We start from the raw sequence: 14,864 nt of genomic DNA, 5'->3' as shown, positions 1-14,864 counted from the left end.
TGCATTAAGAGCAACGCTGTTGCATTTTTTATTTTCTTTATAAAACTTCATTTTTACTTACGATTCAGTAAAAAATATATAAAAAAATAAATTATTTAAAGGTGGTTTTAGCTTATACAAATTTTTTACACCTGATATATTTATTTTGCTGCTCATCAATAAATACACCTTTGTTAACTTTTTGATTTATAATTGGGTATTTACAATGCAAGATGAATAATGATGTAAACCGATTGAGCGTACAAGATTATCCACAATATAATATTATTAATAGTTCTCAACCTTCATGGCCTTCACCAAATTCAAATACAAATTCACAGGTATCATTTTTTGTAGAATAACTTGTAAAGTAATTGGAGGATTTATTAATTTGACTAATAGTGCCTGAGACGCAATACCCTCCCCCCCCCCCCCCCTCCAAACCTTTACAGGCCGGGGAGCCTAAATCAAAATTATCAAAGACAATTCAAATCAATACTAGAAATTTTATTAGATTAATATTAAGACATATTTTATTAGTCACCAAACACGAAGGTGAAAACGATTGAGGAGTGTGGTCGCTGGGAGTTCAGTTGCGGCTCTGGTGAGTGTATTGCTATCTACGACACGTGTAACGGCATTGCGCAGTGCGCAGATGAAAGCGACGAAGACACCAAATATTGTAGTGAATATACATCAACAACGAAGAAAAAGCCTGGAGCGAGGCTAAGAACTACTCCCACCCCTGTCCTAGCACCCAGCAATAACAGGTACATAAAGAAAATAAAATGATCATTCCCAGTTTGGCTTCGAAACTGATTAACTGGTTCTCAGCCAAACTGAAAAATCATGTATAGCATCATATTACAGACAAGTATCCACATATATTAAATAAATATCATACTATTGAAAGAAGTGTTCGGAGCTAACAAAACTTTTTTTTATTTAATATCCTAATATTAAGCTCTCTCTATTTCGATGCAATAAATAGGTATTCTCTACTAAGTTAGTGCCATTAAAAAAACTTAACTTTTATAAAGATATTTTATACTTATTTTACCTATCCTTTTTGTTAAATAAATTAGATCAAATAACAATTATAATAATTTTTCTGATTATTTATTAATAATAATCTACCTAATGACGAAGATCATTAGTTAAACAAACTCTAATCCTTAGTGCGAAGCTTCTCCACAATGTACATGTGTTTGATTGCAGTGCAGAAATTTGTTAGGCTATTTATATATTCTTTAAAGGCAAAGCTAGGGGTGAAGCTAATTGTTATAAATATAGTAATGTTGATAATATATTTTAGAAGCGTAGAAAGAGAAAATAAGAAGACCAGTTATCCAAAATGGCTGAATAAGCTGCCGGACGCTGCTAAATCTGGCGTAGATACTGCAAATCTGGCATCTGATGATGACAACCAGATCTCATCTGAGACAGGAGTAATACCTGGATACAAAGTAAGTTTATCTAACGGCCCTTAAAACTTGTTTTCAATGGTTAATGACTTAATTCACAAAAAGACGTCACATGACTGATTTTTGAGACACTTTGTCCCATTACAACTTCAAGATAAAATTTTCTTTTAAAATTGTCTGTTAAGTAATAGTTATTTAAATAAAAAGGTTGAGGACAACAGAGAAGCTTTGTTCGTATTTTGGTTTAAACATGGAAAATTCTAAATAACTAAAAAATAGAGCTAGTTCTTGAAAAGTAAAATGTTTGGATTTAATTGTTAGGTCAATAGACAAATCCAACAATTTTTTTACGCTATCCTAGGGTTTCCTATACTTTAAATATAAATAGAAAACCCTAACTCCTGAACTAGCCTAGAAATTTAGGATTTAGGCTACTTTTCAGGGAGGAAGGGGACATTGGGCACCAGTCCCCAAAGTTTTATAACACAGTTTTCTTATTTGCTGGCTCAACAACTTTGGTGACTTCTATTGAATTTTGATTGGTTGGTTTATTAAGTTCTTTATCCAAACGTTTCAACCACTAATCTATAGAAGTGGTGATGTTGTGTATAATTTTTGGGAATGCACATTAATTTATTGGCCATTGTCTTATCCCTTTAGATCCCTGCTAATTTAAGTAATTTATAATTATATGAACAAATTTTCAAGGTAATTTAAATAATAGTAGAAGATGTCTTATATTTAGTAAAGAATTATTTTAGATACTCGATTACAAAGACACTGTGATAGAAGAGATAGGAGACAAGATAATATCCTCCCATCACTCCTTACTCTCCACCCTCGCCTTCATATTCGCCATGGCCCTACTCAGCTTCGCCCTGGTCGTGGGGTTCAAGGCCATCAGACACAGAACTTTTCTTTACAGGTGCAGTTATAAATTTAGTTGCTTAGTCATAGTTCTCGTAGGGTTAGTTAGGTTTCATGTAAAGAGGTAGTTCCACGAAATGCATCTAGATTAAAACTTAGTCATTCCAGTTTTGCTCCCTAATTATTGTTTATAAATAACTTATATTGTTAACTAAAAGGATTTCAATTTTACCATTTAGTTTTTTATTTATACAACTAATTGTTTTACCTTAATTTTTGTTATTAATTTTAATATTGTAATATATTATAAAGTATTCTTGTTATTTATGCCAATAGTCTGTTTTCTGAATTGGAAACTTAAACAATCACACATTTTATTCACTCAAAAAGTAGAAAAAAATATTTTACTTTTTTTGTAGCTAAAAATTCTACAAAATCATTTAAAAGGTCACTACTCTAAGTGTAAGGTTGTCAAATGCACTTCATGGAACTATCTCTTTAATATTTTTCTGCGTATTAGGAGTTCACAACTATTGGACAGCCCAAACTTCATGCGGGGCGCTAGACAAGAAAGGTGAGTGCCCTAATTTAAAACCTTAAGATACCAGCCTTTAAAGTTTTTTTTTCTTGTTGTAAATAATCGATTCCAGCAACCAAATCCAAATTTTCAATAGAACTTTATTTTTTTTATTTTTCACGCAAATTAAAATGAAAAGCATAAAATTAATCATGGTTTTGTTAGACCGGCATTTGGCCCACCGGGACGAACAAAACTGGTTTTAATCATATAATTTTTCATGTATATATGCGCGGAAAGCTGTTTATAATACGATGCGATAAAAAAAACTAATATGTATTTATTTCTATTTGAAATGTATTATGTTTCTTTGTTCTAGGCGAGTTTTATTGAGTGGGGATGATGACTATGACGATCTGAATCTATAAATAAATAGGATGCACAAAGAGTCAGGGATTTTAATAGTTTAATGTTAAGACAATCGATATATTATTACTTGGATGTTGTACCAGATTTTCATGTACTTCTATTAAAGTGGTACTTTACCTCATCCCCTCCCCTCCTATTGGATGAACGACCTGATCAATAAATCATGTATCCTCGTATATTATATATCCATTGTTAAGACAATGTTAATAATTGTACATCATTTATTACAATGCTTCCAGATTTATTATAAGATATACTAAGGATAAGTCGATTGAAATACAGAATTTATAAACAAATACTCCAGCTTTTAAATAAATAGACTTTTGTAATATTTCTAAGTATATTTTTTCAAACTTTTTAGAATATTAATCTCCCAAAGACCTGTCCCATATCCGTTGTTTTTAATATTTCTGTGACGTTATCCTCATAGAATTTTTTTTTCAAATTTTACTTTGGCAGAGAACTCATTTTTTTCAATTAGGTTAAGTTAGGTTAGGTGGTAGGTTAGGGGGCTGAGCGCCCGCGGCTAGGCAGGCTAGTGGGCCGAGCGCTGCGCTCAGGAAGTTCTGTCGGAAGGGGGTGGGGGGAGGTAACAAAATCCTAAGAGGATAATACCATTTCTGTTGTTAATGATTTGACCGTAGTATTTTTTATTATAAATGATTTACACCTAAAAAATCAAACGCATAATTTGTTAAGTTTTTACGAACCTTTAAACAGCAAAGCTACTCTACAATCCGTACTTCTATTTTGTCCTTTTGTAAAAGAGAATTAAGAATGGATTTTTACACTTTGCTACCAGTTATTTGATTGCCTTTAAAATATTTTAATGTAATTTTTCAATGTAAAATTGGAAAGCTTGTTATTTCTGCGCTACTTACGGACAAAATTGTCTAAAATGATTTTTTTTCAGGGGATTTTATAAAATTGTATAATTGTCAATTTATGTATTATTTATATTAACTTGTTGATATTTTGAAATGTTAATGAACGCTTTTATCTATTGATAGATGTATTTTTATGTATTTGTTAATTTATTTTTATTTGTGTATTTATTATTACTGTGATTTGATTATTAATATTTTTGTGAAACTCTATGTATACATTCCTGTTAATAAACCATATTTTCATAATAAATTATTAATTTGAACTTTAGAGGCGAAACTACCTAATAGCTAGTCTTTGTCTCGAGGTTATTGTGAGTTATGGACAAATCAATATGACGCTATTCTAATAATGGCAAAATGGGATTTGATTATTGAGATGCCTCACTTATAAAGTGTACCTTTTTATTCTACGAATCATATTTCCAAAGAGCAAATGAATATGAGAAATATAGACACAATTTTATTGTCAAAAAGATTAAGAATCGTACCTAACTGTAATATGAATCTTTATGGGAAGTTCGAAATCGAGAGGACAGTTCTAACATGTCTAAATTAACGAAAAGAGCTAACAGTTACTCACAGACCGACCCTAATTAAAGAAAAGCTTCGCTTTTTACAAACAATTTAACTCTAGAGTATTTTTATTTGCTTCATTACTAAATAAAACCATACATGCATATATGATTAGAAATTTTTATATATATTCCAGTACGGCTTAGAATCAGATTAACTTTTGTTATGAGCCATACTGATAATACATGTATCGTATCGGATTATAGACAATTTTCTGCGAAAGAATAAAGTCATAAATTATTTCCCGTTTTCTTGCCGATACTTTATTTAGCGAGAATCATTTCTACATTTTTTCTTTTCTGTAAAACTGTCTATAATTCGTAATGATAAATATAATTGTAAAATTTGCTTTTAATTTCATAATTAGCAGTTTTAGAGGGGTTTGAGTATTATATGTTCTGATTTTTTGGATAACAAAATGAATTAAAAATATTTTACCTTGCCTACCAGCCTTTTAGGGAAAGTAAATAGAATTAGGTATAGAATATTATAATAGCATGGAAAGATTTTGGGCATTTTTACAATTTGTTCATATTTACAAAACTGAGTTAGATTCTTCCAAAAGTGTTAGTCTCTTCAAACAATCCTGAAAAAAAATTAATTTAGAATAAAAAAAAATAGTTTTTAATTAAAAATTCTAGAAATATAGAACAAATAATTAGTTAAAAAACGTTGATATCAAAAAAATGAGTTGGATTAGTGGATAGCCATTTGATTAACATTTAAAAAATGAAGGTCTCTTATTTTCACTGGGCCAAATTGTTCAAAGTGTCTAGGCTAGCCTAGAAGTTAAGAATTCAATGAATGAATATAGGTGATACATATGTACGTGGTATATTGCCAGGAGAAAATTTGTCGTCAAATGAGCTTGCTAATATGACGACATATGTTTAATATTGGTCAGTTCGCTCCTTCAGTAAGGTGTAGCTTATCGTTATTTTAGCCAGCTGCATGAATCGCCCATTTTTCAGAGTACAAGAAATTCTTGTACAACATCCAAATAATAATTTTTGATTATTCCTTGGCCTCACATGGATATAAAGGACAGATTTCAGACCATCCTGCAGATGAAACAAATCGTTATAGAGAAGGTTTACTATACTACAAAAAGTTAAGTAACCTGGTATGTTTTATTGAAGAAGCAGTTGCTTCTGCAAGAAGAAAATATTCCTGGCTCTCTGAACAGGTTGAAACAATCCTGGCAGACCTGATTCCGCTGGTTCAATAATTGTCTAAAAAATTTTTAATTCTATAATTCAAAAAAAAAAATACTGAGAATTGTGGTTGATGGTTATATAAACCACTGATACTCTTTGAAAATCAAAATGACTATCTAATTGTTTGATTTACACTATCTGCTACAGATAGCCTAAACTGTCACAGCACTTAGAACTATATTCTACCAGTACACAGCTGTCATAATAGCCAGGATACATGAGATCAACAAAGCTGTTAGGTCCTGAACTATCCAGGTAATGATACTCAGAACTATCTCTCTACCAGTAACAGCTGTATTATCTGACATAATAGCCAGGATACATGAGATCAACAAAAGTGTTAGGTCCAGAACTATCCAGATACTGATACTGAGAACTATCTCTCTACCACCTTTAAACAGCTGTTATTACCTGTCATAATGACCAGGACACATGAGATCAACAAAGCTATTTGGTCCGGAACTATCTAGATACTGATACTCAAAACTATCTCTCTACCTTTAAACAGCTGTTATTACCTGTCATAATGACCAGGACACATGAGATCAACAAAGCTATTTGGTCCGGAACTATCTAGATACTGATACTCAGAACTATCTCTCTACCTTTAAACAGCTGTTATTACCTGTCATTTTGGCCAGTACACATGAGATCAACAAAGCTGTTAGGTCCTGAACTATCTAGATACTGATACTCAGAACTATCTCTTTACCTTTAAACAGCTGTTATTACCTGTCATAATGACCAGGACACATGAGATCAACAAAGCTGTTGGGTCCAGAACTATCCAGGTACTGATACTCAGAACTATCTCCTGACCTGTATTTAAAGGTATGAAAATAATTAGGGGCAATTTCTTCATTGCTACCATTCGCCTTCACCATTTGTGTTTTTTTTGTTCACCTATTTTAGTTGAATCATTGTTGTTGCTGCTTTTTTTTCAATGAGGCTTTTTTCCAAATCAGGCGAAAGTTATAATGAATAGGAAAGAAGGGGGTGGGTTCAAATTTACACTAGAATATCCCAACCCAAAAAGATATTAAAGCAAAATATTTGAATCAAAAGGTATTAGCACATTATGATAAAGTAAAGAAGTACCTTAAATTAGATCTGCTTCTGAAGCTCTTGATCCTGTAGGCCGAGCAGTCCAGGGATAAAACACTCTATAATACACCATCTTAGCTTTCGAACACACAGATTTTTATATATACCAGAATGCGAAATTGGAAAGGCCATAATATAAAAATTAGAGTGATAACAGGTAATATTTTTTTTTGTGGGGGGGACGAGGTAATCTTTATATAATATAGACAAGAACGTCCAAGATTTTTTATTTGGACGTCTCGTGTAATAATCCAAGATAAAAAAGTAAACAAAATAGTGTTTCTTAGGTTTTATCTTACTTTATAGGCTTGAAAATTTTCATATATATCATCAAAATTTTGGAGTTTTTTTCTAGGGGGAATCATACTACCCACTTACCTTGGCCGTCCTTGATGGGTTGACCCTCTATTTTTTTCATTGAGTTAGTTTTACATTTCTGCGCTTCTTATGCGCATAATTTTCCTTGAATTCTATATTTTTGTATTTCTTTTCATACATTAAAAACGCTTAAACTTGCAAATGTGTATGTAATAATTTCATATTATAAAATCTAAAATAATTAAACTTAAAATTTTAAAATATATATTTTATTTATATAATATATTAAGCTAAACTTAAACTAAGACTAAATCTAACATCACAGCTAACAATAGAAATTAAAATATCATTGTATACAAAACATGCAAAAAAACATAATTAAAAAACACAATTTTTCTTCAATATTTTAAATAAAATAATATAATAGTAAAAAATATAATGATTTCATAAAATTTAATAAATTATAAAATCTTATAAATTAATATAGCTACTTAAAACTTAACTTTAATTGAAATAAGTAGATTTTCATATTAAAATAACTATTTTGAAGAATAAATGTGCAAAAATAAATGATTTTATCTAGAGAAATTAAATTATCCAATGACTTCCGCCATATTTAGATATTCTTCTTCTATCATCAGCAGAGCATTCAAACATTGTTTGAAGAAACTTGAACTAAAGCATTCAGACCTGAAAAAAAACATTTAACATGCATAAACATAAACAAGTAAGGGATATGGTACATTAAGATATATAAGTTGGAAAGAATTTTAATGTTCGCACATCATTCAACCAATTAGAGCGCAGGTAGTTATGAACTTAAATTGTATTTCCGCGCAGGTAGTTTATGAACTTAAATTGTATTTCCGCTTTCAGATAATAATAATTATACGAAAAACGAATTTTATAAAAAAAAATCCTTAAAATTTTATGCAGATTTCAAATCTCCCTCTAACATTAAAATTCCTTCCAACTTATATATCCTATTGTACATGAAGAATAATTATTTTACCTCAAATTTTTAAACTAATCAAAAGTTATCTTTTATTTAAAAAAAAATACTGAAAATATGAAGCAGCTAATAGTGCCTAATAAAAATGACTTCATACAATGCAAATGACCAATGATAGGTCGGTATACATTGTAATCGACCAATGATAAAATATATACTGGTCATTTGGATTGCATGACGTCATTTATTATTAGGCCCTTTAAGTTGCCTCTAAAACATGAAGCAAGAGAGGGAAATGACACACGAGGAAAAACTATTTTACATAAAATTTTTGCATCAAATTTTTGAACCAATCAAAAGTTATCTTTTATTTTAAAAATAATTACTAAAAATGAGAAAATACAAAATCAATAGTTTGAGGCAATACAGTTTTTCTTCTGTTGCTAAATTCCTGGGTAAGAGACTAACATGCATAAATATTACATAGAATATAACATAAATCATGCAAACACTTAATTCTAGAATATTTATTTATCGCATCGTACTATAGACGTCTTTCCTCAGATATTAAAGTAATAACTATAACATTTTTTTTGATACCAGAGGGGCCGGAAGCCCAGCATAACAAAACTGGAATTGATTTTATGATTCTTATTGCAATATTCGAGGGAAATTTTCTGTAATACTGGTTCTAATTTAGCGGATATTGAAGCCATATTGAAAAACATTTATTCTCTTTTTAAAAATAATATAATGCAATATTTTGCTGTGCTACTTATTGAAAACAGTATCTTTGTTTCATCTTAATTGAAGAAGTAAGAAGTTTCTCTGTCTCTCAGGTACCATTAGTTTTTCTTAAGTAGAGCTGGGAAGGGTTTTTGTGGGTAAAGTATCTTAACTCTCCTAATATTAATCAATAGAAATAAAACCTACTTTCCCCACTCTAGAGACATTATGAGCTTTAGCCGTTAGCATAAAATAATATCCTGTTTGATATCGTAGCCTAGCATTTTTGTAAAATCAAATCTTTTCTACAGTGTGTTTTTTTTATGAGAACTTTTTTGAAAGCAATTTTACCCCACTTATAGTTATCAGAATTTAATGATTAATGGCTTATTTTCTTCGTTTTTTAAGGCAATTAATAGAACAACAAAAAAATATTTCAGTTTTCATTTAAAAAGTACAGTAAAATCTAAAATTCAAAACTTAGGTGTCAACATCTAAAAATGGTTTTAGCGCATTTTTCTTATGCCTAAATCTTCTAAGAAAAAACTTAGATTTTCTGTAGTCGACTTTGGGGAGCCAGTACTCCCTCCCTAGTTGAGATATGACCTTTAAACTTTGATATGTTCTAGTACATGTCCCTAATAGTATCTGTATACATTTTTAGCTCTATACCTAAACTTTGAAGTGTTTTGCAGCCATTCTTGCAAAAGGTTGAATATTTGAGCATAAGAAAAATGCGCTGAAACCATTTTTAGATGTTGACACTTAAGTTTTGAATTTTAGATTTTACTGTTTTTTTAAATAAAAACTGAAATATTTTTTTGTTGTTCTATTAATTGCCTTAAAAAACGAAGAAAATAAGCCATTAATCATTAAATTCTGATAACTATAAGTGGGGTAAAATTGCTTTCAAAAAAGTTCTCATAAAAAAAACACACTGTATATATGTTACTATTTCAACTAACCTACAGAGTTGATGAACATCTGGTTCCTTGTACAGGTTATAACAATCATCACAAACATTCTCTAATTTGATTATCATTGAGGGGTCATATCTACCCCTGCAGTCAGCTGGGAGACCTGTATTTCTTTTCCTAAACATCAATGGACTATATTTACCCCTGGAATCCTCTGAATTTTTCCCCTTAACACTGAAAGAATATATTTACCTCTTGTTTTATATAAACCCATGTATTACTTTTCCTAAACACCAATGGACACTATATTTACCCCTGTTGTTATGAAATTCCCTGTATTTTCCCCTAACACAAATTAAATATATTTACCCCTTGCTTTATATAAACCTTTTGGCCGAACTGAACTATATTTACCCTTATAGCTATCAGTTTTTTTACCTGGAGCTTAATTTTAAAATATTTAACAACTTTAACAATCACAAATAACAACTACATTGAACATTTAAACATAAACACAAATAAAACGACATGCATTTATAGTTTAAATCTATCTGAGTTAAGACTGTTGATAAAGATAAACGGCAAATTTGAGTGAAAATTTAAAATACTAAAAAGCTTCCTTTATAAACCATTCACTTCGTCTGTCTGTCTGTCTTTATATTTTTATATGCGATTTAGTTTCTGAAATTTTGATTATTTTACCTCCTTGTTGCAAGTAGAAAAGTATATTTAGCTTATTTGAGCATTTGACCAGTAGGCTGATTATAACACTTTTATCATTGTCTAAACTCATGAAAACAATGAACTTTGGGTTGCCATTGGATTAGTGTTTGGACGTTCCCGTCATAAACAATAAAAATAATTTAACAGATGCTTTTAGGCTTTTAAGAATTGCGCAAAACCTTAACTGGTGATTTTGGTAACAAAATTTGTTCTTTTATCAGGTAGGCAGATTGCAAAGGCAGATAATAGTTATTTATCGCATCGTATCATCGACAGCTTTCCGTTTATAATAAAAAAAGTTTAAGATTAAAACCACTTTTAAAATTTTTATTTTAATATTCGTGGAAAATTGATTATTATTCGATGCTATCCATGAAATTTCAGTATGGCTGAGAACCAGTTCTAATCCAACTAATATTTATCGGTTTCTAGGCCATACTGTAAATATGATTACAACTTCTCCTGATAATGTTTACAAGCTACCATATGCAGAATGTTACAAAAGAGAATTTAAGAAATATTAATTTATTGTTCTTCTTAATTTTTTTAAAAATACGCTAAAACTGAGCATAGTTTTTTGGTGCATACGTAGAAACATAGTTGAAATTTATCAAATAGCCCTAGGACAGAAGATGAAACAAATAGTAGAGATACTAATTTAAAGTTTTATAAATCTTAGGGATGGAGGGAAATTAGATTATTAAAATAGTCTTCCCCACAATTATGATAAACAATTTGTTAGGTTAGAATTACTAGGGGAATGTTTGGTGAGACTTTTTTGTTCTATTGTCCTATTTCAACCTTTCCTTCCACCCAAGGACGTCCAAGTCTTTTAAGGGGGTAAAAGGAAGGTTTTCAAAGGTTTGATTGGGGTATCTAATGATTTTTTTTAATTTTGAGGGGTAAAATGAGGGGTTTCATCGTTTCAGGGGGATGAAAATCCACCTACACCAATTAGTTTTAACCGAATTATCAATTTTGGAGTAATGCTTCATTTGTAGTCTATTGACCCACCCCTCTCTCTTCCAAGCTGGGCAAATTGTCGCCCACCTTTAACTTATAATAAAATTATACATATCAACCACTCGAATTTAAAATCTTTAAAATTACAAAAAATAAATCAAATTGCTATTTTTATCAAAATTCAGAAGAGATATTTAATAATAAGATTCTCTTAAAAAGTTATCTATTCATTTTTGTATTTACTATTTAAAATCATTCAGTAAAAACTAAGAGAACTTTAAAAATCAAGATAATTAGAATTATTATATTAATCTATTTATTAATACACCAATAAAAAAGTTTGACGTATACAAAGAATTTCTGATGTTAATGAGGTTGTAGAAAGCTGAAAATTAGGCACCCTAAGGGCAAAGAACATGATTTGGGGGAGTGGTTACAACCATGAATAAAGGATAGCCTTGGGAACAAAATTAATATTTTATTTTTAGGATTTTGTAAGTTTGTCTTTAATTTTAGAGAGAGGGCGGGAGAGGGGTTTAATCATTTGGAACATTGTGTTGATATCTCCCAAACCCAGAAATATATATCCAACTATAATTAGATTAAAAAAAAAATCTTTAAAAACCAGGTATAAGGTATAACCAACAAGCGAAAGAAATCTGAAATAATATTTGGGGGCAAATGGAGAGGTTGTCAATTTTACGATGTGTTGCCCACCAACGACAGCGGAAAGAGCATATTGGTTTCGTGATTTTTTTCCGAATTAATTTCGTTGTTAATACAAGCTGTTTAAAATCATATGATAGTGTTAGGTTTTGTAAGAGTTAGAAAAAGGGCTAGGTCTCCCCTTAATCAGAATTTTAAAATTTAATTGCGGAAAATAAAAAATGTAGCAATTGTGTGGTCCATAGGTCGGTTCAAAGGTTTATCCCTATTCCCTGCATCAATGGGTGAGAACTGATTAAGGTGATTCTACTTATGAGTGAAGCTTCAGAACTCAGGGAGGAAGGGGTACCTGGTAACCAAAGTTTTACAAATATGATGTCTCTTTTGTTTTTTAAAAACTTTCTGGACTTTTATTATCTATAATACAAAGTAGCTTGATGTCTGTCCGTCTGTCTGTCCGTCTGAAGCTTAAGATCTCAGTAACCACTGAACCGATCGGATTCTACTCTTCAGGGTATGTATCTATTGGTCCTGTGGTGGTTTTAAACTATTTTCTTGGAGGGTGGGACACACCCAACCCCCCAAAAAATAAAAATCCCCCCCCCCCCCAGTGTAATTTGGTTCAGAGATTTATCTTCCATTGTCTAATCCCTGCTAGAACTTTAATAAATCATATGTGGGACATTGCAACAATATCGTGAATCTTTAAAAATTAGCAAGGTGGGTTTTGTTTTTCAGAACCACTTAATTTTGTTGTTTAAGTATTTTCTTTTTTAAGTGTCGCAAAGTTAATAATGACTAATATAAAGCATATTCGAGAATTTCAAACCAGTGTAGTGGCGTGCACAGGGTTAACCCATGTGATGGAAAACAAGAGAAGGCGGGCTCATTCTATCAACCTTTTGAAAAGGCCGTTTTAAAGATCTTGAATAAGACAGACACACAATACACATATATAGACATAAAGTCATACAACCAGCATGGCATTTAAGATTACACCATCAAATTAACTCTTTGTTTTGATTTCCAAGGTCATAGAAGTAGAAAGGTTTCTATAGGAATATGATTTGTAAATAACTTTTTCCAAGAATAAACAAAATCTACCAGCATATTTACATATGCAATTTTAATGTATTATGTAAGTAATATGTATATTAATTAATCACAAATACTTTGTATTAGTGTCAAGGCTTGAAAAGTGATAAAATGTTCACAATTATTTGAAATTGAATTAATTAATTTGCAAATCTATAAATTACGTTTCATTAGATTAAAAAAATCATCTATTTAAGTGAATTATAGATTAGCAATGCTCCAACATTATAAGTCTTACAATCCTTGGGCAAGCTAAAATATATGATAAAATTATTATAGAAAGATTAAAAATAGAGAGCTACAAACAGAAAATAGAGGCCGAGTATGAAAACTGGAAAAGAACCTAAAAATTTTTTTTTTATCGTATTATTCCATATTTCCAATGAACCTTTTTCTTTCTCTTTTGAACCCTTTGAAAACCTTTTCAAATATTGGTTACATAATTACTTGGATGTTGCACCATAGTTTCGCCTTAGCACCACCCATTTTACCCCCGTCACCCTCCCCTCATACTGAAGAAAAGTACTGACCAATAAATGAGGACTAAAATAGCAACTTAAATTGCGAATAATTTCCCCTGTCATAATATCCACATATATTACAGCCATTGTTATATCTTTCTAGAAGAGCAAACATGTAATGAGAGACATAATTAAAGAAAATAAACATATGGAAGACTTACCTAAGGATATATCTGTTGATGTTGATTGAGTTTACAGTGGGTGTTTGTAAAGCTAAGATTACCAGGGTAACAAATATTCCAACCAATATTCTCCAAACCTTAAAAAAATAATGATTTCAAAAATAGTATTTATATATTTAGAAGTAGAATCTTTGATATATTTAGATTCTAAAGCAATCAAAAATTTCAACAGTAATAAAAAGTAATTTTATTTATAGAAAACTACTTTACAACACTCAAGGACCTAATGGGATAAGACAATTGCTGATAAATTTATGTACATCCCCAATGATAATGCACAAAATTACTATTTCCGTAGATTATAATTAGTAGTTGAAACGTTTAGACACTCAACTAAAATCCACCAAAAGCCTCCAAAGTCATTAAGGCAACGATTAAGAAAACTTTATAATAAAACTTTGGAGACTATAGTAATAAAACACCCAATGTCAACTCCCGCCCCGTACAACACTTCTATCTGAGCATTTGATTAGGATAATCATCTTTACTCAAATATAAAAAGTTGCATAAATCACAAGAGTATCTTATAAAATTAGCTTTGAATTAAAAAATAAAAGTTTATAAAGATTCAGTTTATTACCATTAAATTACTTATTATTTTGTTTGTTTTTGCACATTATTTTAAATGTTTAACTTTTTATATAATATTAAATTATAAAGTAAGCAGACTTTTAATGTATCTCATTTTCAAAAAAAAAAAGCTGAGTAAAAGAAAGCACGTACCATAGTTATTGTAGATGTGAGTTAACCTAACGAAGAGATTAGACTAACTGTAATTAATATCATGGCACCCTCATTATAAAT

General features: G+C 30.4%; 2 protein-coding genes across 4 annotated transcripts; one reads left to right on the top strand and one right to left on the bottom strand.

The window, feature by feature from the left end:
• Positions 1–135: 135 nt before the first annotated feature.
• LOC145316874 (uncharacterized) lies at positions 136–4,353 on the top strand. Of its 2 annotated transcripts, XM_080157661.1 has the most exons (6): positions 136–320; positions 520–749; positions 1,295–1,445; positions 2,165–2,328; positions 2,791–2,844; positions 3,167–4,353. In XM_080157661.1, exons 1-6 carry the CDS (start codon positions 213–215, stop codon positions 3,213–3,215), a joined length of 756 nt encoding a protein of 251 aa, XP_080013787.1. In that variant the 5' UTR covers positions 136–212; the 3' UTR covers positions 3,216–4,353. The 2 variants fall into 2 exon arrangements, with proteins under 2 accessions (XP_080013787.1, XP_080013788.1); XM_080157662.1 differs by lacking the exon at positions 2,791–2,844 and having other exon boundaries at positions 175–320; positions 3,167–3,384.
• A 373-nt stretch (positions 4,354–4,726) lies between these two features.
• Positions 4,727–14,864, bottom strand: LOC145316873 (molt-inhibiting hormone-like). Of its 2 annotated transcripts, XM_080157659.1 has the most exons (6): positions 14,784–14,834; positions 14,102–14,137; positions 6,992–7,056; positions 6,626–6,712; positions 5,797–5,908; positions 4,727–5,262 (listed from the first exon to the last, which is right to left on the bottom strand). In XM_080157659.1, the coding sequence occupies exons 1-6, from the start codon at positions 14,784–14,786 to the stop codon at positions 5,212–5,214; spliced, it is 354 nt and encodes a 117-aa protein (XP_080013785.1). In that variant the 5' UTR covers positions 14,787–14,834; the 3' UTR covers positions 4,727–5,211. The 2 variants fall into 2 exon arrangements, with proteins under 2 accessions (XP_080013785.1, XP_080013786.1); XM_080157660.1 differs by lacking the exons at positions 4,727–5,262; positions 5,797–5,908; positions 6,626–6,712; positions 6,992–7,056 and adding exons at positions 7,563–8,005; positions 9,959–10,087 and having other exon boundaries at positions 14,040–14,137; positions 14,784–14,864.

This window comes from Acartia tonsa, chromosome 4, assembly GCF_053477335.1.
Source record: "Acartia tonsa isolate MP-2025a chromosome 4, ASM5347733v1, whole genome shotgun sequence".
Lineage (NCBI taxonomy): Eukaryota > Metazoa > Arthropoda > Copepoda > Calanoida > Acartiidae > Acartia > Acartia tonsa.
The sequence above is the reverse complement of the archived record's forward strand: the minus strand, read 5'-3'. Positions and strand labels throughout refer to the sequence as shown.